The sequence below is a fragment of the Erinaceus europaeus genome, chromosome 5, assembly GCF_950295315.1.
Source record: "Erinaceus europaeus chromosome 5, mEriEur2.1, whole genome shotgun sequence".
Classification (NCBI taxonomy): Eukaryota; Metazoa; Chordata; class Mammalia; order Eulipotyphla; family Erinaceidae; genus Erinaceus; species Erinaceus europaeus.
In genome coordinates this window covers 62,728,898-62,753,329 of record NC_080166.1, presented here as the reverse complement: position 1 = coordinate 62,753,329, position 24,432 = coordinate 62,728,898, and the positions used below count along the sequence as shown (strand labels likewise).

At 35.2% G+C, this 24,432-nt stretch overlaps 1 protein-coding gene across 4 annotated transcripts in view; it reads right to left on the bottom strand.

Moving 5' to 3' along the window:
- Positions 1-24,432, bottom strand: part of DACH1 (dachshund family transcription factor 1) — a 488,759-nt gene that overhangs the window by 139,559 nt on the left and 324,768 nt on the right. For 2 of the 4 annotated variants that reach the window (XM_060191413.1, XM_060191414.1), the window contains exons 4-6: positions 16,316-16,471; positions 15,687-15,859; positions 1-136 (exon numbers count right to left, since the gene is read on the bottom strand). In XM_060191413.1, the coding sequence (XP_060047396.1) occupies positions 1-136; positions 15,687-15,859; positions 16,316-16,471 (465 nt within the window). The remainder of the gene's footprint in view (positions 137-15,686; positions 15,860-16,315; positions 16,472-24,432) is intronic. The other 2 variants (XM_060191415.1, XM_060191416.1) reach the window with 1 other exon arrangement.

Below are 24,432 nucleotides of genomic sequence, written 5' to 3'. Positions count from 1 at the left end.
GGATTCTGTCAGAAGAGCTCTCAGTCCTTGCAGGGGAGCTGGACACGCTGCTGCTTCGATGTGATGATGGGTGACTGCCAGGCCTTCGACCCTCCTCCAGAGAGGGTGCGGGAGATGGGCTGTCTGGAACACGCTCCTATAGCACCACGGGAATGGGAGGGGAGGAGGGAAGGATGAAGAGGGGTGAATACATCGAACCTCTGCTTTGTGACTGCTAACTTTCTTAACAAGGAGAAATCCTTTTATTTTTAGCAAAACCACAATTGGAAACTGGTTCTATAGATAGGCATCACTGTAATAATGACAAATGTTGATTCCCTCTTTGACTCAAAAATGAAGCTAAAGACAACCAGGTTAAAATTCATTTGGCTGTAAAGAATTAATAGGAAAAAAGTTTCGATTTTAGACAATTATCAATTTAAATATGAATATACTCTTGTTTCAGTGTCTAAGAATCATTTAGCACAAAACTAATCAATGTGACAGAAAACAGAGCTGCTGTTGGAAACTGTCTAATCATGACACTTTCCTAACATACTTAAATTGCCACATTTATAGACTTGTAGAAATTAGTTCCATTTTGGAATACTTTTTATTCATTCTAATGATTTTCACACTATCAGCTATTCCTAGCTTCATCTCAACCATTCAAGCATATTAGAGGAAATTCATGAAATATGTGTTAGTTATATGCTATATATAACTAACTCTTGCTATCATGTTTCCTGATACCATTTGATGTTAACACCCAAGTTCCTTTCCATGAATTCCTTTAAACTCTGCACTTTCTCCATTAGACTAAATATATTGTGTAAGTTTCCAAAGAACTACTAACTTCATTATGTGGTGCCAGGGATCAAACTCAGGGCTCCTAAGTGTAAATTAGATGTACACAAACCTGCTTAGAATTAGAATCACCTGGGGAGTGTTTTTTTTTTTCCCCCTCCAGGGTTATCACTGGGGCTCTGTGCCAGCACAAGAAATCTACTACTTCTAGCAGCAGTTTTTTTTTTATTTCTACTTTATTAGAGAGGACAAAAGAGAAATTGAGAGGGAGAGAGAAAGATGGACACTTGCAGACCTGCTTCACTGTTCCTGACATGTTCTCTTGGTGGGTGGGGAGTGGGGGCTTGAACTGCAGTCTGCACACTGGGTGCATCAAAGCTCTGCTCCCTTCCTAGTAAGTTCTTAAGTGTTTTTGCAGGCCTCTGCTTCCTAAGATTCTGGCTTACTGAGTATTACAGGTTGAACTATCGCCAGCACCCAAACATCTGTTGAAGCATCAACCCCAGTTTACCATGAAATGTGACTACACCTGGAGATGCAGTCTTTGAAATATGTTAAATACCGTAAAGTATGCCATTCTGGAGTAGGGCTGGTTCTAATTCCAGCACGGTAATGTCCTCTCTCTCCCTCTCCCTCTCCCTCTCCCTCTCCCTCTCCCTCTCTCTCTACAACTTCTTGAACTTTGGTAGCATTTTAATTGATCTAGAAATGTATGAATTGGGGAGTTGAGCGGCAGCACAGTGGGTTAAGCACACATGGCGCAAAGCGCAAGGACCAGTGTCCAGACCTGTTCAAGCCCCGGGCTCCCCACCTACAGAGGAGTCGCTTCACAGGCAGTGAAGCAGGTCTGCAGGTGTCTATCTTTCCCTCCCCCTCTGTGTCTTCCCCTCCTCTCTCCATTTCTCTCTGTCCTATCCAACAACGAACAAAATCAACAACAATAATAATCACAACAAGGCTACAACAACAAGGGCAACAAAAAGGGGGAAAAATGGCCTCCAGGAGCAGTGGATTCATGGTGCAGGCACCGAGCCCCAGCAATAACCCTGAAGGCAAAAAATAATAATAATAATAATTAATTAATAAAAATAAAAATGTATGTATGAATTGGTAAAGTAAGTAAACATTTGGGAAAAAAACAAACCATCACAAAAGTCATGATGTATTATCAGTACTATACAAAAGCATTATTTCTTTACCTTAACTGATCAGAGGTTATAAAGTGTTCTTTCTCTGCAAGCAGGAAAACTGACATTTAAATTGGTAAACATAAGCATCACATATTTTTTTCTCTAATCAAAATATATGGAGAAGTATCTGAATAATGACAAATGAGCCAATAGGGAATCTAGAGAGATGGCTACAGAGGGAGAGATAAGGACTTCCAGACATTACAATTTACTTATTCAAGGAAGTTTATGAGGCACGTGTTTGTTTGCTTGCTTGTTGGACAGAACAGACAGAATCTGAGGGGAGAGAGGAAGACAGAGAGGGTGAGACAGAGAGGCACCTGCAGTGCTTGTTGGACTGCTCATGAAGCTTCTCCCCTGCAGGTGGGGTCCAGAGGCTCCAATCTAGGACCTTGCACGTGGAGATGTGTGTGCTTAGCCAGGTGTGCCACCACCTGGCCCCCATGCATGTGTTATTGTTATTTTGTTTTGGAGATGCCCAAGTTTACAAACAGGAGAGACACCACAGCACCAATGCAGTGTCAAGTGTCACTGCCTGTCCTATGTACCTCCTGGGGTAAAGTCTGGGCTGTGTATAAATACATGATTTGGCACATACCCTACTCAGTGAGTTATTTCTTGGAACATTTGCTATAGTAAGGACTGCTTAATAAATATACCAAATTGTACAATTTATATTCTGAAATTAGTATTTCTAATAAGCTGAAAAATGAATATATTAACATTTTAGCAAATTAAAAATCTCTCTCTCTCTCTCTCTCTATATATATATATATATATATATATATATATATATATATATATATCCTAAGTCTTTTAGTCTACATGGCAAATGAATGATCTGTTTCTGAAACAAATGTACATACTATTTAAAAGGGAATAAACCCATATCTGGTCACTAAAGTTGCTTCTTAGTTTTTAATTATAATTTAAAACCAACTGGGATTGTAAATATTTTTCGGAACATTTACATCTACCCTAGATGAGGAAGTAATTCTTTTTCCTAATTCATTTTTCTAAATTTTTATTATCTTTTTATATTGGATATAGACATCTAGAAACTTGAGAAGGTAGGGAAAGATAGGGAGAGAGAAAGACACCTGTAGGCCTGCTTCACCAGTCACAAACCTTTCTCCCTAAATGTGGGGACCAGGGGCTTGAATCAGGGTCCTTGCACATATAACAGGTGTCCACCACCAGGCCCCACGAAGTATTTTCAAACCCAAAATGTATTACATGCTTAGCATGATGAGTTCGTTGAGATCTAGACAGGACACTTCCATACTGCCCAAAACATTTCCTATGTTATTTTACTAGTTAATTTCTTCCTTCCTCATAAGCAACCAGAGTAATTTTGCTGGTTCTGAGACTTCATAAAAACAAGCTTACACAGTATGCACTCTTTGTGTCTGGCTAAGGTTGCTGGATACAGTGTTTCTGAGATTCATGTATTTGCTTATATAGCCAGTTGATATTTTTATAGTTGATTGCACCTCATCATGCAACTATAATACAACTGGTAACAAATTAAAAAATATCAAAGGTGCTGGGAGATGGTTCAGCAGTTAGAGTGCATATTTTATACTGAACAGGAGACAAGATCTGAGTCCCTAGCCAACACCTAGAAGCACCATGGAAAGGTTCATTAGCAGGGAAACAGTCCTATCCGGTCTCTCCTGCTTCTTTCTGTCGTTTTGTCCCTTTCTGTCCTTTAATTTCTATCTGAAATTATGAAATTAAAACTAAAATACACTTGCTGAGAGTAGAATTATATAGGCATTAATCTCCAGTGAAGCTATGGCATAACGAAAGACTGAAAAGTAGCAAAACTTTTATACTGGGTTTTACAGCCATCAAAAAACAAAAGGTAATCTTAGTTTGTGTATATAAAATAGCACAATAGTAAAATAACTTTTGTATCTCTTTTAAGGTATCTATGCATTTAGTATACAGCAAGGATTTCGGGGGCCAGGTGGTGGCACACCTGATTAAGCTGACATGTTATACAGTGTGCAAGGACCCGGGTTCCACCCCCTCCCCCCCCCCCCCCCCCCCCGTTCCCCACCTGCAGGGGTAAAGTTTCACAAGCAGTGACGCAGGGCTGCAGATGTCTCTCTGTCACTCTCTGTCTCCCCTTCCCTTTCAATTTCTGGCTGTTTCTATCCAATAAATAAAAAACAATAAAAAAGATGTTTAAAAGAGTAAGGATTTATAAAGCTGTATAGTAGAACTCTTATATACTTTGTACAAATATAGTAATAAGCTATGTTATAACTAATTGCATACATAACCAGATATATAGTATAGTGTCTAAATCCGACATCTTGCACTTCTAACAGACATGTAAAATTTGTCTACACTTTAAATTTAATTTCTGATACAGCTAACTGCTAACACTTGAATGCCATAGAAATTCATGGTATGTAGTTGGGAAAGACATGACATATTTTTACAAAAATAGAATTTCCTAAATTAGCTTTCCCATTTTATGAAGAGATCATTCATATCAATGTATATTTATCAATACCCTTTAGTATCCCTCTTAATAATTATGTAAATGATCATGTTTATAATGAGATATGTTTGGATGAAAAGAGATAAAGTGCAGTATTCAAGAAAATCAATCCCTCTAAAGTCATTGTACAAGTCAGTTTCCTCTCACAATAGATTTCCTAGTGGTGCTAACAGCACGAGAAACTAATTTTTATCCAGAAATATTAATATATAACTCAAAAATACCTATGTATTTAATGCATATAAACTCTAGAAATAAAAGTTACAATAATTCAGTCATTTAATCATTTTCTTTTTTTATTTATTCCCTTTTGTTGCCCTTAATGTTTTATTGTTGTAGTTATTATTGTTGTCATCGTTGTTGGATAGGACAGAGAGAAATGGAGAGAGGAGGGGAAGACGGAGAGGGGGAGAGAAAGACAGACACCTGCAGACCTGCTTCACTGCTTGTGAAGCGACTCCCCTGTAGGTGGGGGACCGGGGCACGAACTGAGATCCTTATTCGGGTCCTTGTGTTATGGCCCAACTCCCATTTAATCATTTTCTTATCCACAACAGCATTAAAAGTTATTTGTCAAAATAACTAGCTATCAGAGATTTCCTTGATTATTTTCATTAATTCATTCTTCACTTATTCATTTATACATTTAAAATACTCTAAATAATCTAAGCTAAAACTAACTTGGGTTAAAATTTTAATGTAAAATACACCTCAGAGTATACTGAATGATTAGAAATATAGGTAAATTGGAGTATTTAATTTAGCTTTAACTTATTTTTATAATTTTCTGTCTAAGAACAAAGGATACAAGGACAATACTTAATACAGTTGTTAAAAGAAAACATTTAATTCATGCAAATTTATGATATAAAAAGCTTAAGTATTCTATAAATTGAGACACAACATATTCAGTCATTTCATTAAATGTATAATTTCAATCTTCGGAACATGATGTATTGTTCTTTGAAGAATTTCATTAAAGTAAAATCCACTGAGCAAGTATGATTTGAATACATTGTTGAACAATAAATTAATTTATTTCAACAGCTTAATTCTTTTATCATATTTATATGCTTGCCTTTCCATGGTATGTTATAAGATGGAGAATAATGGAGACAGTAAAGAATTGCTTGAGAGAGAATCTCATAATTATTACTGAAACAAAATAGATAATTAGTTTTATTCAGACATAATAAGAAAGAAGCAGTTCAATGTCTATAGGGAAACTATGTAAACTGAATTTATCATTTCATTTGTGTAATACCCTTTAACCTCAAGATGGGGCTGAAGCAGGGCAAAGAGGAAGAATATTTAATTTAATACTTCAACACACTGCTTTATAGTCTTGCATTATAACTCCACCAATCAATAAAATACAGTCTTTTCAATGTTCCATCTTTATAAAACAAGCCACAATAATAAATAAAAATTTAAGAGGAATGCTCTTTCACTGAGGGGGAAAAAAAAGGTCATAGTAATAAACTAATGGTAACAGAATAACAATAAAGGGAAGCCTTCATTTATTGTCTCCTTAGAACAGGAAGTATTAGTCTCTAGTATTATTCAGAATCAAGGGTGAAATTCAAAACAATGTATTCTAAAATGGAAAACTATGAAAGCTACAGTCTTGAACTTACAACAAATCAGGCATTTTAAAAATTTAAATTACCTCAGTTGTCTTCTCTCCATAATGTACTGTATTTTTTGCAACTTGAAGTATTTACTTTTTTTTTTTTTTTTTAACCAGAGCACTGCTCAGCTCTGGTTTATGGTGGTGCGAGGGATTGAATTTGACACTCTGGAGCCTCAGGCATGAGTCTTTTTGCATAACCATTATGCTATCTACCCCTGCCCAAAGTATTTATTTTTAAAGTATAAATAAATAATTCATTTACCAAGAATATTGTTTCACTTACCTGTAATTTATATTGCTCTCTAATTATAACCATTTCTAATTATAACCATTTTCATGTGTTTATCAGTTAAGAGATTAATGAATATGTTATATAGGAAGAAGGTATTTAAAGTTTTATTGATATATTTATTAACTTTCATAACTGATGAAGTTCACTGTCACTTGAAATAAGGCAAACTTCCAAGCTTTCTTAAAGAAAAGCCACTCTTTAAGAATAAGTATTCATAGGGAGCCCGGCCTATTGTAGCGCAGCAGGTTAAGCGCACGTGGCACAAAGCACCAGGACCAGCATAAGGATCCTGGTTAGAGCCCCCAGACCCCACCTGCAGGGGAGTCGTTTCACAGGCAGTGAAGCAGGTCTGCAAGCGTCTTTCTCTCACCCTCTTTGTCTTCCCCTCCACTCTCCATTTCTCTCTGTCCTATCCAACAACGACGAGATCAGTAACAACAACAATAAACAATAAGGACAACAAAAGGGAATAAATAAATATATTTTAAAAAGAATAAGTATTCATATATTCAAGAAATATTTACTGGGCATCTTATATATGCCAGCCAGTATTCTAATCTCTGATTGTAGTTAAGAAAACTAAAATATTTTCTCCCATGGAATATATATATATCTTACTAGTAAATGCTGCTAGTGAAGTCAAGAATCTGACAGAATGGCCAAGTGTGACATCAAATTTCCTTCTACTGTCAAAATAAACACAAAGGATAAAATAGTAGAAAACTGGATGCTAAATATAGGAAAAAATGGAAAAGTATTGTGGTAAAAATAGTAAATAAAGTTAAATTCTGTTTTAGATGAGACCACGAAGCCACTATAAAAACTCGTTAATTTGAAGTTCTAAATTGAACTTTACAGATATCTTTTTTTTTACATTTCGATGATAATACTGAGAAATACTCAATAGTGCTATTTGTAAGACTGGAAGAATCAATAAGTGTAATTATATATTTTCATTTCATTTTCTATGAAAATGATCAGATGAAAATGGATATAATTATAAAGAGAGCAATATAATGAATTTAATCTATAAGGGATTATATATTTTTCCTCAAACCTGAATAAAAATTTGGGCAGTGTCTAACTTTTCAGAATTCTATATAGTAACATGAAGTCCTACAATACTTTAACCTGAAAAGATAATTTTGTCCAGAAGTTATAATTCATAGGATACAGGACCAACTAGCCCCATTCTACCCTTTCCCAACCTGCTATAGCTTCAGAAGATGACCTTGACACTTGTTCTTGGAATATGTGATGGCAGCAATTATGCAAATCAATGATTCCTAAAGAGTGCTATGAAAAAAGACATAATTTATTTAAAGGTAAAAAAGAAAATACAGCAGTTTGGTTAAAAGATAGAACTTCTACCTTCTCTGCAATCAATTAAGGGAAAGTGGGGCAGGGGAAGTTGAATGACAAGGAGAAAAGTTGTGGGTTGCTGAGCCCTACAGTTAATTAACTGGCAAGCTCTACTCTCTGCATGACAAATGTTGAAAATGTATTTAATCTAGTAAGGTATTGTGTATGTTCCTGGGAGTCACCACCACCATGACTTTCTCAGATGCAATACTTTGATGGGCCTACTTAATGCTGATGTTTCTCAACCATCTGAGTTTCATGCATACTAAGATCCACATCCATATCTCAAATTGATTTTGAGACTAAGATTTCTGTAGACATGACTCTTATCAGAAAAGCAAGCATGGAGCAGAGGTGGTTGGTGGTACACCTGGTTGAGCACATATGTTACAGTGCACAAGGACCCAGGTTCAAGCCCCCAGTCCCCACCTAAAGGGGAAAAGCTTCACAAGCGGTAAAGCAGAGCTGCAGGTGTCTCTCTGTCTCCCCTTTCCCTCTCAATTTCCAGCTGTCTCTATCTAATAATTAAATAAATATAATAATACAATTTGGGAGCCAGGCAGTGGCACAGTGGGTTAAGCGCACATGGCGCAAAGCTCAAGGACCGGAATAAGAATCCCGGTTCGAGCCCCTGGCTCCCCTTGCAGGGGTTTCTTCACAGGCAGTGAAGCAGGTCTGCAGATGTCTATCTTTCTCTCCCCCTCTCTGTCTTTCCCTCCTATCTCCATTTCTGTCCTATCCAACAACAACAACAACAACAATAACAACAACAACAACAACAACAACAATAAACAACAAGGGCAACAAAAGGGGAATAAATAAATTTAAAAATGATCATCATTTAAAAAAAAGAAAAGCAGGCATGGTGTCTATTTGATTACATTCTGTGATGCTAGTCACCTTCAATGATCATGGTCTACACATAAATATCTTAGAACTTGCAATTTTAGTGAAAGGCTAAATGTGTCATACATTAAGATGTGAATGACACAAAATTCAAATGAAAAGAAAGTCTCTCTCATGAATTACTTGGCTATCCTCAGAAAACTCTGTAGTATGACATCAGAGCAGAGATGATGATTAGTTTGTAATGCACAGAATCTATAATTATTTTAATATCCAAAAGATATCCTTGCAGAGATGAGGAATCATATTCCATATCAATTAAACTTTACTGTAAACCATTAACCCTTCAATAATATGACAGAGAAAGAAAGAGAGAGAAAGAGAGAACTAGCCCCATGGAGAAATTACTTGGCTACCCTAATCCTAACCCTAGACAGTCTCTCTCATGAATTACTTGGCTATTAAGAAACAATTCGCATGTGAAAGGCAAAGATCTGCTTTAATCCAATCTATTTAAACTTTTTTTAAAAATTATATTTATTTATTTATTCCCTTTTGTTGCCTTTGTTGTTTTATTGTTGTTATTGATGTTGTCATTGTTGGATAGAACAGAGAGAAATGGAGAGAGGAGGGGAAGACAGAGAGGGGGGTAGAAGATAGAAAGACAGACACCTGCAGACCTACTTCACCACCTTTGAAGCGACTACCCTGCAGGTGGGGAGCTGGGGGCTCCAAACTGGATTCTTTCCCGGATCCTTGTGCTTTATGCCACCGGCGCTTAACCCGCTGTGCTATCGCCCGACTCCCCTATTTAAACTTTTATTTGTCCTATAATGTAATTAATTATCAAAGTAAAGGTGAACAATTAGTTTATTTTTTTGAATTACAACTTGGTAAATTTAAACATGAGTATAGTTTAAAAATACTGATAGATTGTATGTTTAGTGGGAGTTGTAATTTATTTATTTATTTATTTATTTATTGGCATTGTCTGTATTTTACCATTCAGGTTAATTTTTGAGAGAAAAAGAGAGGGAAAGACCACAGCTTTGAAGGTTCCCCAGCGTAGTCAGGTTTGGTCAAAAACCCTATGCCATGCACATGGCCAGTCAGACACTCTCCTAAGTGACTGATAGTTGAATTTTAATATTTTCTTGCTATTGTATCTTTTTACATGTAATATTGACAACGTAATAAACATTAAGAGAATACACTAAGCTGTTTCTCTAAATTAATCTAAAAGACACATGATATAGATTTTGTGGGAAAAAATCCTAGAAGTAAGTTACGCATGCATGTAGAGTCACGTATGGCGTCCTGAATAAACTGTTTCATACTTAAAAATAAGCATGCAGCATATGACAGCGCATGTCTCATATCTCAGAACTTGGTTGTGTTAGTTATAGTTTTATTTTAATATCTTGAAACATTATGCCAGCAAAGTCTGATTTGCTAGTGGAATTGTATAAGGAAGGACCCAATTTGCAGAAAAATATATAAGGAAATGGAAAATGTATACATTACAATTTTAATAGTTTTCAGCACTTAATTAGTTAAATGAGAGTACCATTAGGTTTCTGGATCCCTTTGATCTCAGAAAGAGGTATTACAGTTCTTACTAACAAAACTCTGAAGTGAATTTCCTATAAATTGCATATATAATGTTAAAACTTAATTTTAAATATATTATGAGTAGCTGAAAAAATAAAACTAGTGATAAGATAAAAAAATCAGTGTATAAAGAATTCTAATCATTTTATAAATAGTAATGCAATCATTATAACAACCTGATGAGGGTTTGCTTGTTAATTTATTATCTTTATTTATTTGATAGAGACAGCCAGAAATCAAGAGGAATAGGGAGATGGAGAGGGAGAGAGAGACAGAGAGAGACACCTGCAGCACTGCTTCACCATTAGAGAAGTTTTCCTCCTGCAGGTGGGGACTGGAGGCTTGAACCCACCCAGGTCGTTGCACATTGAAACGTGCACACAACCAGGTGCACCATTACCTGTTCCCCCTCCCATGAGTTAAAAATGTTATTGCTACACATGTCTCTGTCTTCAGTCTCTCTCCCTTTCTTTCTTTTTTTTTAACTGGAGCACTGATTAAGCTCTGGTTTATGGTGATGTAGGGGATTGAACCTGTGACTTCAGAGCCTCAAGCATTAAAGTCTCTTTGCATAACCATTATGCTATCTACCCTGCCCTCTCTCCCTATCTTCCTTTTCCTCTCAGTTTCTGTCTGTCTCTAACCAATAAATAAATAAAGATAATAAATTTGTTTAAACTGTTTTTAATATTTATTTATTTTCCCTTTTGTTGCCCTTGTTTTTTTATTTTAGTTATTATTGCTGTAGTTATTGATGTAGTTGTTGTTGGATAGGACAGAGAGAAATGGAGAGAGGAGGGGAAAACAGAGAGGGAGAGAAAGACAGACACCTGCAGACCTGCTTCACCGCCTGTGAAGCAACTCCCCTGCAGGTGGGGAGCCAGGGACTCAAACTGGGATCCTCATGCTGGTCCTTGCACTTTGCGCCATGTGCGCTTAACCTGCTGCGCTACTGCTGGGCTCCCAAAATAATAAATGTTTTAAATATTATTGCTCACACTAGAGAGAAAAGAACTGTTACTAAACTGGCAAGGGTCTTGAGGAGGGGAATTGAGCTGCCTTGGTGAAGAGAGATGACCATTTGAGTTGGTGGAGGTATGCTAATACATATTTTGAAGAGGTGTAAAATTAGACCTCTAAAACAGTCTCATAAGCCAACATTATCTTAATGAAAAAGAGAGCAAGAAATGTACTTTTAAACAAAGGTGTAAGTAATAACATAAAAGAAAGATAAGAGTGTAAATAAAAAAATCAAAACTGGAAAACCATTCCCAGTGCACAGTCCACATAAACAGTGGCAACAGGAAGGAGTATAAGGATCTTAACCTGTTGATCCTGCTCTCCAGGATTCTTCTTTCAATAGACTCGGAGATGGTGTACTTTCATAATACAATTACAAGAAAGGAGTTAGCTACATTTTATTCATAGAAACACATAGCGCTGTTCAACTCTGGTGTATGGTGGTGCCAGCGGCTGAACCTGGACTGTGGTCTCAGGCTTGAAAGTCTAGAGTACCATCTCTCTGGCTCACCATATCACTTTTATTTTTTTAATTTAATTTAATTTAATTTAATTTTTGTTTTATTTATTTGTTTTTTTTGCCTCCAGGGTTATTGCTGGGGTGCAGTGCCTGCACCGTGAATCCAGTGCTCCTAGAGGCTATTTTTTTCCCCTTTTGTTTTAGCCTTATTGTGGTTATTATTGTTGTTGTTGATGTTGTTGTTGGATAGGACAGAGAGAAATGGAGAGAGGAGGGGAGACAGACAGGGGGAGAGAAAGATAGACACCTGCAGACCTGCTTTACTGCCTGTGAAGCAACTCCCCTGCAGGTAGAGAGCCAGGGGCTCGAACCGGGATCCTTATGATGGTCCTTGCACTTCGCACCACGTGCGCTTAACTCACTGCGCTACCGCACAACTCCCATCATCTCACTTTTAATCATCCTTCAGATTTCAGTGAAAAAAAAAAAAAAAAAAAAAAAAAAACCTTGCTGGCACTATTCAAATTACCCACTGACCCATACATATTAATGTAACATAGGAATCAAATTAGTCAATCATTTTCCTTAGGAAATATAAGGTTTCCACTAAACTAAGTTGAATTAACATACATCTTGTGAGTTTATCTGATATTGCTTGAGCTGAAAAGTTAACTATATACAAAATTAGACAGGTAGATGTATTACTTTATTTTTCCCCATCAGAATTTTGTAGAGAACTTATTCATTATCTCTATCTCCTATATCTATATTCTTGATTTTCTTAGGTTTTGTGGGTCTCTTCAAACATAAAAAAAAATACTAAAGTTGTCTCATTTATTTCTTGAAACATATTTACTTCCTATACCAACCACCATAAAAGGATAAGTTACAGAAAGGCACCTGCCTCAAAAGACAAAAGCATACTAGTGTAGAGGGGCCTTTCAGAACTTCCACCTAACCACTTAAACATCATTTTCAGTCTGGTAATTATAACTCAGCCTTTACTTTCTAATCTTTTTTATCTAGGTCCACTGTTACCTATCTAGCTACTCTCATCATTCATAACATCACTGTATCAAAATGTTCAGAAATTCTTTAATCTGTAGCCAAAAGTCTGAAAATATGTGCTCCAAGAGACTAGAAAGTATAACACCATTAGTAGGACATACTGGCATGCTTTTCAAGATATAGCACTCTTTCACTTAATTCTTTGTGCATACTTCCTTTTTTTCTAGCTCCCTGCCTCTCCATTCAAAAGCAGTAACATGTACTCATCATAATTGTATTTTTTTGATGGGTCTAAAAATATTCTCTTTTTCTCCTCCAAGGAACTACTGATCTTTGTAGTATATTCACAATTTTGTCTAAGTGTAATTACCAGGTGTACTCTTTTCAAACTGGTTTCTTTGGCTTAGAAGTACAGATTTATTTCTGTGTACAGAAGGGTGTATGTGATATTTATTTAGTTTTTTTTTTTTTAGTTCTGAATAACATCCCTTTGTATGTTACCATGAGTTTCACTAAATTACTCCATGTTGCCTTGGCATGCATTCTATTTGGTTAATCACTCTGCAAAGACCTTAATTAACACTAACTCCCTCATGCAAGTACATGCACAGAGAAAAGTCAGAGTGACCAGCAAATGGAAGTCCATAATGACTCCAACTCCCTTGATCAGCATTCCTCCCTTAAAAATACTCTGTGGGATTCACTAAAACCTTCATCTTCTGGTTTGAACTGACCAATCTGGCCCTATTTTAAGAAGCCCAAAATACTTCACCCATGGGACCTAATAGAATGTGCCCTGACTCCTGCCTTGCAAGCTCTGTCTGCACTTTTCAAGGTGTCATGGGTACTCCCTCCAGGACTATGAGTAACAAACTTTATTTTTCTTTTCTTGTGGTGGAACAATTTTTCACTATCAGTCACCCTGTGTTCAGATAAATAAATATTAAATTAATGAAGTCCCAATATGTGGATGAATCATTTCTCATCCATTTAAGTACAAGAATATCTTCATTGCTTTGAAGTTTCTAACAATTATGGCACAGTGAAGCACCTGGACACTGTGTCTGGATGGTCATGTACATAACCCAGGTTCAAATCCAGCCCCCAATGCGATAGTGGAAAGAAAGAAGTCTATAAATATTTAAGTAGTTTTTTTTTTGACACATCTTTTTTAGTTCCTTTGGGTAAATAGTAAAGATCTAGGCAAATATATGATAGTATGAAATGACTGTGTTTGACTTTGTTAGAAAATGTCCAACGATCTTCAAAACGGCTATATCATTTTACTTTCCAAATATCAATGACTGAGATTTTCAACAGACTGTTTAATGTAAGACATAATCCATAGGTTCTTCTAAATTCAGGTGTACGATACTAGGAAAAGCAACAATTGCGTAATACTTGTCACTAAAGTTAATGTAGCAAGAGGTATGATTTACTTAAGTAGACATCAATAATCTAGGTGCGCATAAATCTCTTTTGATGGAACTAGAGGAATTTGTGCTATGGAAAACAAGCTAGAAGAAAAAGCATGATTATCACATGATCTCATTCACAGGTGCTATTTAAGAAGCAAAGCAAGCATAAATAGAGAATGAAAAATTAATAACCTATGTTCTATTTCATCTGGCCAAAAAGCAGAGGCAGAGAGCACTGAAAAGGGGTTGGGATTCCAATGTTTAAACTGGAGGAGATTAATATGCATTGAGTGAGTGAGGTATGCTGACAACTATTTTGCTGAGATATAAAACTGCACCCCTGTAAAAATTTTATAAATCGTCATTTTAATATTTTAATTAATCAACTTTGAATAGAAACAGAGAAAACAAGAGGGAACCAGGAGATAGAAAGGGAGGGTAAGAGAGAGAAAGAGAAAGAGAGAGAGAGAGAGAGGTGCAGCATTGCTTCACCACTCATGAAGTTTTCCCACTGCAGGTGGGGAACAGGGGCTTGAACCCAGGTCCTTATGCACTACACTGGGTGACACCGCTCAACCAGGTGCACCACCACCTCGGCCCTTCCAAATCATTATTACCTCAGTAAGGTTGATTTGGATGAATTATCCATTCTGAAGATACATTTAAGGCATTATGATTGAAATATACATTATTATTATTAAGCATACATATGCATGCATAACTATATGCATATATGTGTAAAAGTACATCTATGTCCCCACATAATATACATACAGAACAAGATGTATATATGTGATGATTGCCTAACAATTTAAAAGGTTCAGCTTTTCATACATTTTTGAATTTATAAAATTTTCAACTATGTATTGAGTGGTACTGTACCCAGTTGAGCATGCATGTTAAATGTGCAGTGACACTGATTTAAGCCTTTGGTCCCCACCAGGAGGGGGAAAGCTTCACAAATGGTGAAGCAGTGCTACAGGTCTCTCTCTATATCTATCTATCTATCTATCTATCTATCTATCTATCTATCTATCTATCTATCTACCTATCTCCTCTTTCCCTCTCTATTTTTCTGTCTTTTCTAATTGTAGTATTTTATTTAGTTCTCATATGCACAATTTTACATGTTTATTTGATTAAGAATAGAATTTGATGCATGCCCAAGATAACATTTTTGGTGTGATCTAGTATCATAATTTAACCCGTCTGTTTTTACAAAACGAGTATGTCATGATTTTTTCATGAATACACACAAACACACAGCCATACATATATACATGCAATCTGTAATATATTCCTTCACTTTCTTATATGAATTTCTCTCTTAAAACATACAAGAGAACACAAAATTAGCCTAGACTGACTACATATTATATATCCTTAGTTCTAATTACTGCAAGTGATTTTTGTCATAATGTATTTACTATCACCAAAGCTTCTGGGAGTTAGAATTACTCATGAAATAAGAAGGGCTGATTGAAAGATGCTGGCTTAAGTCACTATTTGGCTTATGTCAAAACAATTGTGTGAGAAAGCAATTACCTTAATAACAGATGTCTCAACTCTGGATGGCGGGCTCTGCACTTGTGCTGCAGCCGCCATATTTGCAATGGTGCTGAGATGGTTCATCTGGCTCATTGCCATAGTGACAGATGCTGGAGGTAGGCTGACAGGAATTAGAGGGTGGGGCATCATCATAAAAGGAAGTTCCAGTCCTATAAAAAATTACATATATATCATCACTGTTCTGCACAAATGAAACTATAAAACATGGTATATATCATCTATTCAATTCACTGAGAATATAAATCATTGAAAACAGTTGCTTTCAAAAATATCCTAGTAATAATGATAAATGGAAAGGTATTTTTTTTCCCTCTGTGCATACAATAATACCCACTCACCCATCAGGGAAATTAGGTTTAAAGCTAACTGGTGTATGGTTTATCGTATCACCACTCTTCTGGTGTCTAACATCAATTGTCGAATCTTTGCTATGTTATTCTTCTGATCAGTCTAAATACTGTTTAAATAGGATTTTTTTTAACTTATCACAATTAGTTATCTAATGTAGTATATCTTTTATTGTATCCTATATTATTACTATCCATTAGTTAGACAGATCTTTTCTTTGAAACTACCATTTTTAGTGCTAAAAAATACCATCGTACCATTTGGCAGAAGGTGACTCTGCTGAAGATGGTGGAGAGGATGACTAACTGGAAGGCTATGCGCTCCAGACATGCGGGGGTGGGTAACAGAAGCCTGAGATCCCTGGGGTGGGTAAGAGTACAGTGTTTCCTTATCCCAAGAACCATCACTGCTGCCTGTGGGGAATGAATATAAATTATTTGGATACAATATTATTCCAAATCGTGTAATGACTACTTTGAAATGAGGTTGTAAAAAGAACATCACATTTGGAGACTAACTAATTTCTTGGGAAATAAGTTCAAGTAAGTAAATCCCCCTTAACCGCATTTTATTCTTGGTTTCCTATGCCTTAGATAAGCCTCCATTTAAAAATAAAAAAAAACCAAACAAACAAACAAAAAAACATTCCTACAACACTTAGTCTACTTGTGGATTCTAATGCTGTTTGATTAGCCAACTTAACATAAAATGGGCTTTGTTATATACCAGAGAATTAATTACTTATTGGATCTGAAGCACAATGATAATTACAGAGTGCAAAGTTACCCCTGTATTAAGTGGTAACCTAACTAGTCACCATCCAAAGTTAAATTTCTAACTTAATTCCACAGCAAACTCTAAACACAAAATCATCAAGTACTCAACTTGGTTAGAATATAGGGACTCCAAAAGACTACTTTACAAAATAATCTCAAAGCAACAAATTAAATGTGGGTAACAATAAATGTAGCATTTGCTTTTAACTACAGGAAAATACAACTTTCTATTTAGACATTTCTGCTAAAATTGAAACAGTATATTTAAGGGTGACACTTCAATAATGTAGTCATTTCATAAATTGAAGTAGATATTCAAACACACTAATAGAATACTTCTTAAAAGGGAATTATAAAATATTTCAATTTAGTCATGTCCCAAATTAATGTTACATTAATTTCTTAACCAAATCTATTAAATATGCAAACTATCTACTTAGCTGACAGAGATCACAAAAATTCTGTGATATCTCTGTAAGCAAAAGACCACTTCTAAATATATAAAAGAAAGGAAATTATATTTTTATATACTGTGCATAGAAACAGCAAAATTGGTAAAACTCCAAGTTAAATGCAATAGCTCTATTAAAAGCCTCATTGTAAAATCTCTAAGACATACTTTTTAATGAAGAATACTTAGTTACTGCCACGGTTTTTCCATTTACTTCATGAAGACAGTTAAGATTTAATATAAATTCAAACTCATTAGCTCAGTACTGTCTGGATCTTAGAGTAAATTGTTCAGAAGTGGATAATGAAAACTCAATTCAAATTCTTCAGCAATCAAACAAAGCAATTTTATTAAACAATGGAAAGAATCAATTAAAATGGATATCTTTATTATCTTTATTATTTTACAAGGAACCATGACAGCTTTTGGCTAGAAAAATAAAAGTTTATAGCTTTTTACAGAAATGACTCACATAAAAGAAAGCTATCCAGCATACTCTATGCTGTGAATGAAAAACTCACTTGTATAATCACAAATTCATTCACTTATTTTCTATACTCATATCATTTTTACATCCCAGTCCTAGTTTTTGAACACATGATGTCAGGAGATTATTCTGTGATAAAGCCATTTTCACTTTTCACTGTCTTTATAAAAATATGTGGACATTCTTTCATTATATACCTGATTTTTACAGTATCAGGTAAAGCAAGAAGTGAGGCATAATCACTACTAGGATCTAGAAATAATGACGGAACTTCACTGCAAATTTAGAAACAATATATAATTTTCTCTGTAGCTTCTATTTTATTTAAAGTATTCAACAAATATACAGATAAAATGTCCAGAGTAGATCATTTATTTGAGAATTATTAACATATGAAATAAACAGTTAACAGTCATTATTTTGGATTCAAGTTCAGTTTTGTTCACAAGCACATTTACTTTTCACTTGAGCTAATGTTTTTCTTTTATGGGAATCCTCTATGACAGTTAAGGAATAGGACAAGGCCATTTTTTAAAATAAACTATATTTCACCCTATCAGAACAGAAACACTAATTCTATTTTTAAAACTATCAAGCTTTTCAAAAGTGCAATTCAAATTAAACCCATTTGAATATATCACCTAAAAAACACTAACTTTGCACCTTTCATTATCAGAGAATCAGTCTCTTGTGTAAGAGTAAATATCAATCATTCATATGTGAATTTTTCATAGTAAGTTTCTAACACTAGATTGGATTTCTCCCACTACATCAAATGCTCTTAGCCGTCTCCACCAATCATCATTTGTTAAATACTCATGATGTTAGCTCGTTTGGGTAATAAATAGAGCAAACAATTAAGAAACTAAGTCTAATGAAAAATATATAATATATAACCAAAGTCAGCTGTGAGTGATTTTTGCATTATTTATAACATCATTCTTCTCTATTAGAATGAATAAATAAGAACTGAAAATAGGCCACTTCAGAATAAGATATGCCCATAGTTATTAAATTTATAACTTTGAGTACTTTAGTTTAAGTCAACATATTTAGAGATAACTTACGTATATCTCTGTATACGTACACATATATATTTACATTGTGTCTATATACAGATACAGACATGTATATACAGTTAAGATTAGAATTTATCATTACTGTGGAAACTGGCAAGAGATAAAGAAGGTTTTATATGTAAGAAAAATCTCATCTGGTAGAAGTTCAGAAATAGAATAAAATTGATTTTTTTTTCTCCCATGTTTTGTAGAACAAGTTGTCTTTGATTTTACTGTGGAATCAAAAAAAAAAAGATATAGTTAAAATATTTTAGTACTATCAAAGAGCATACCCCATGATTGTTGAGTCATATATCAAAAGAAAATCTGATAAAATCGCTTTGAGGCAAGGAAAATAGTGATGTGCTCATGAAAAAGACTCAAGAGTGCATCTCCTATTTTATTATTTAGAATATATAATCATATATAAGTTGAGGCTGATAGAAGGAGACTAACAGAAGAGGGATTCTTCCATACCTAATCTTAAATATAGATTATATAGATTGTGGAGAAATACTGCAACAGTCTTGGACTAAACAATACTACAGATGTACAGATCGGATTCCATCCTAGTAAGCTATTTCTCAACCCTAACAACACTAACCAGGCTTAGATCCTAAGTAACAGAAAAACCAAGGGACTTGATCACCTTTTACTTGTCCTCCTCTGTAGTTGGATAAAGATCTCCCAACTGATTTTCTGCTCAGATTAGCCTGCTTTGTCATTTCTAAGGTTATGCATATTGGTCATGTGACATGTATTTGTGTATTTAAATGCAATTTCTTCCTAGGTCATGTCTGGTGCTTTAAGATGGGCTGGGTACATGGCTTAGTGTTAGCATATTTGCTACATTTATGAGGTCCTGAGTTTGATGTAAAGTAGCAGAGAGGGAGTCGGGCGGTAGTGCAGCTGGTTAAGCGCACATGGTGCAAAGCTCAAGGACCAGCCAGCTTAAGGATCCGGATTCCAGCCCCCAGCTCCCCACCTGCAGGGGCGTCACTTCACAAGTGGTGAAGCACGTCTGCAGGTGTCTCTCTTTCTCTCTCCCCGTCTCTGTCTACAAAGTGTAGTCTTTCTCCTTTTGTTATGATAAAAATAGGTGGCAAATAAATGGCCATAGGTGGATAGATAGGTGGAAGGATGGATAGATAAATAGATAGGAAGGAGTGAAGGAAGGAAGGAAGGAAGGAAGGAAGGAAGGAAGGAAGGAAGGAAGGAAGGAAGGAAGAAAGAAAGGAAGGAAGGAAGGGTGGAAGAAAGGGTGGAAGGAAGGAAGGAAGGAAGGAAGAAAAGAATTACAAGAGGTCTCTTCATATTGCACAAATCCCTGATGATAGGTGTATATTATATTTCCTTTTTTTAACAGTCTAAAATAAGTGTCTTATTCTAAAACCCTTTTCCTGGTGTGCATTCTCTTGTTCTAATGATATCCATTCTTTCTATCCTGCCAGCTATCATTTGCTCTTTATTCTCCTGCATCAATATATACAGAAAACGAGCCAGCAATGTACACCAAAACAGACATTCAACTGTGAACTGTGTAGAAATGTGTTTATTTCTTGAGTGATTCTCTAACAACTTCTCTCCTAGTATTGGCAAGGACCGCTACCCAAAAGGGATTGCTAAATGACAGTCTTCCCCCAGCAGAGGAAGTAGTGATGTGTATTCTCTATAATAACTTTCTTCAACTCCCTTCTTTTTATTTTTTTATTTTATTTTTTGTTGCCCTTGTTTTTATTGTAGTTGTAGTTATTATTGTTGTTGTTGATGTCGTCATTGTTAGACAGGACAGAGAGAGAGAGGATGAAGAGAGGGGGGAAGACAGAGAGGGGGAGGGAAAGATAGACACCTGTAGGCCTGCTTCACTGCCTGTGAAGCTACCTCCCCCTTCAGGTGGGGAGCCGGGGGCTGAAACCTGAATCCTTGCACTTTGAGCCACTTGTGCTTAACCCGCTGTGCTACCTCCGGACTCCCTTCAACTCCCTTCTTACAACAGTGTTTAATGTCTCTAACCACCCCGCCCCCAGTCATTTTATTGGGGGGAATAACAGTTTACAATAAAGTTGTTGAAACATAAGTACAATTTCTTATCTCCTCATGATAGATAGCTACCATACACTCTCACCACTAATCTAGGTCTTTTTCCACCATGGTATATACCAGGACCCCAGTTCCCTATCCCCCTTTTTTTCCCCCCTATTGTCTTTTGCTTTGGTACAACATACTGCCACCTCTCCAGATTCAAAGGAGGTCTCAAAACTTTACATCAGGCTCAACCTGATGCTGTTGACTGGCTACGGAAGAAGGGCAAATGCTAGAAGAAGAAGAACTATACCCAATCCAAGATTTACTGTGTTGTTTTGCCTTTCTTTCCTTGCTAATTAAAGTCTACCTGTAAGATCATCTGGTAATCATACTTCTCTTTTTGGTTGCCCTCTCATATAAATGGAAGAGAAGGATGTCTGCAGAGTTTGGAGTCATCAGCTGAGATAGAAACATTAGTTCTGCATGTATTAATAAATACCAGTGATTTTTGTTTTTTTTTTAACAAACTAAGGAGTGCATGATACTTATTCTTTGATGGGATCACAGAAAGAACTGTAAAATATTCTATAGTACAAGATACTCAACAGACTATCCAACACATTTGCATATACAATAAATCAAATTTTAGTGAGTTGGTCTTGGAGACATTCTGGAAATTAGGGTAATTAAATGTGAATGATCAACATTTAAAATGCTATTTCACAAAGCAACAGAACTTTTAAATTATCAATTTAAACAGAAGTTCTAATAAAAAGGGTTACTATTAAATACAAGTCAAATGTGATTAAGTGTGGACATGATCATTAGTAAAATAAAGACAATGTAAGCTATTTTAAAACACAATTTTTAGATCAGAAAAAGATATGGAAAATATTTTGGGGATAAATATTAACACTGTTCCTCTTTAACTAAAAAAATACTTTGAGAATGTGTGTGAAAGGCAAAAATTATAATACGAATCCAAATAAATTATACTTATATTGAGTCCCAAATGCATCTAATGAGAAAAGTTTCCAAAAGTGACAAAAGTGAATTTTGAATAGGATGTATGTAGAATACCCCAAACCAAGTGAAATTTGTATGCAAAAATAAATGCCTCATATTAAAATATTTAAACTACATTTAAATACATTATCTATCCTTTATAGCTGGGTGGCATGTAACTATTTGTTCAGTTTCCCACAGGCTGACCCTGATAAAGGAGGAAAATTTCAAAGGGACTAATGGTCACACCATTGCTTACTGAGTGACACTGATAGACTGTAATGAGAATCTGACATTGTCAAGATTAGTTTACTATGAAAATGATGGTAAGAGCAGGCATTCACTCCATACCATTGGAGACCACTTAGAAGCATGTCAACTCTATCTGAACAATGGAAACAAAACTACTAAATAGAAACAGATACTATTTACAGGTGCTACTGACATTCAGTTATTTCAGAGGCAGATGAGAATAAGCATGCCATTATATTTTTGACAATTAATCCCACCCTAATAAAAATGAGATATAACATGTCAGCAGTGATACTTGTCATTTGGATAGCAGAAACAGTCCTCTCGTGAGTTACTATGTATAATCTTTAAATCTTTTTCTGTATAACAATCAAAGCTCAGTTGAAGTATTTTAGTATATTTATTCACCAACTGCTTTTAGTATTTTTCTTCAACTTCAAAATAGTGCTTCAAAACAAGGAAGAAGCGACTTTTTACGGTTACCATTAATAAGAGGCATCATTTTAAATGCTATAGCTTGGGTACAGAATTATACCAAAGTAACAACTACAAATACCTACTTGTTGGTAGTGCAAAATAGTATTCTGAGAGTGAACCATTGCTAATGTCTAAAATTTAATATGACATGAGAAAACACATTTTATACTTAATATTTTTAACATAGCTAATGAATGTTGAACTCTAAAGAATAAGTTTAAATCACTAATGCCAGTTGAAACACTTATTAGAATACTTAAAGAACAAGTAGATATTACTAAAAAAAAAGGATTACCCAGGGTTTTAAAATCAATGAATAAAGATGATTAATTAATTACTTTTATGAATGTGAGAGCACCAGAGCAAGCTCAGCTCTGGTTTATGGTGGTGCCTCAAGCATATAAACCCTTTACCATGTTGAGCTAGATCCTAGCCCTACCCTAAGAACAATCCCACCAATATGTCCTGGAACCCTGCCTCCCCAGAGCCTTGCTCCACTAGGGAAAGAGAGACAGGCTGGGATTATAGATCGACCTGCCAACACACGTATTCAACAAGGAAGCAATTACAGAAGCCAGACCTTCTACCTTCTGCACCTTACAATGATCCTGGGTCCATACTCCCAGAGGGATAAAGAATAGGAAAGCTATCAGGGAGGAATGGGGTAGGTAGTTCTGGTAGTGAGAACTGTGTGAAATTGTACCCTTCTCATCCTATGGTCTTGTCAATATCTCCATTTTATAAATTAAAAAAAAAATTTTTTTTTAATAAATTTTGTAAAGAATGCAACAGTTTTTACTTTCCCTTATTTGACACCAAACTTAGATAGTTTTGATGTAACTTTAAATGAAGAAAAGTTAAATTCTGTGTGGAGAAAGCAGATAATTATATCAGAAAACTCTTTGCATTCTGATACCGCTGTACTGTTTGGACTCACTAGCGCCATGCTCTAAGTGTTAACCAATAAACAGGTCCCCCAAATAAAAACAAGTAGAGACTCAGGCTGTGTAAATAATCACATAAGATTTGTTATTAACAAATAAATCATAGCTTAATTTGAGTTGAATAAATACTTGTGGGTACTGTTCATATAAAGTATAAAAATACTTATAGGCACTGAATGCTTCTACTTAGCATAAATTATATTAATGCATTAGATCAATTAATTTTTACAAATAAAGTGAAATGTTCTTACAATATAAAGTATAAAATAACAATACTAGGAACATGTTTGCTTTTTCTATGTAAAATATACTGAGGAAAAACTTCAAAATAAACATTTGTGTACAATGTATTCATATTAATTTAGGTTTATCTCTTGTGTAAAAATTTGTGTAAAGCTTTATAAAAATTTTCACGTTAGTCAAGATTCTACTGAATTTTCCACAAAGTATAATTAATTTGTGCCAACAGGAAGTATATTGTTATCATATACACAGTTCTATGAGGTTAATTTTTTCCCCAAAATCTTATTAGCTTTAAAAGAATGACATCACTAGCTAATTGTATCAGAGAGAAATCTAGGAATCATCTTTATTTCTTGCTCTCTCACTGTGTGCCACCAATATCCAATTCCATTTTACGTTGTCTTGATGTCATCTATGTAATTTATCTTCACTTTGTTTCTGTATCTGCCTCTATAATCAAATTCAAAGATTGTAACTCCTTTTAAGTGTGAACCTACATGGTCACTCCATGATTAAAGAACTTCAATTGTTTCCCACTGGTATCAAGGAAAAAAATATGTTTCTTGTCTTAATGCAAGTTCCACATGATGAATCAGATTTAGATCTCATTTACTTATCACTGTATTCCTAACAATTTATAAAGTTGGACCCTCGGT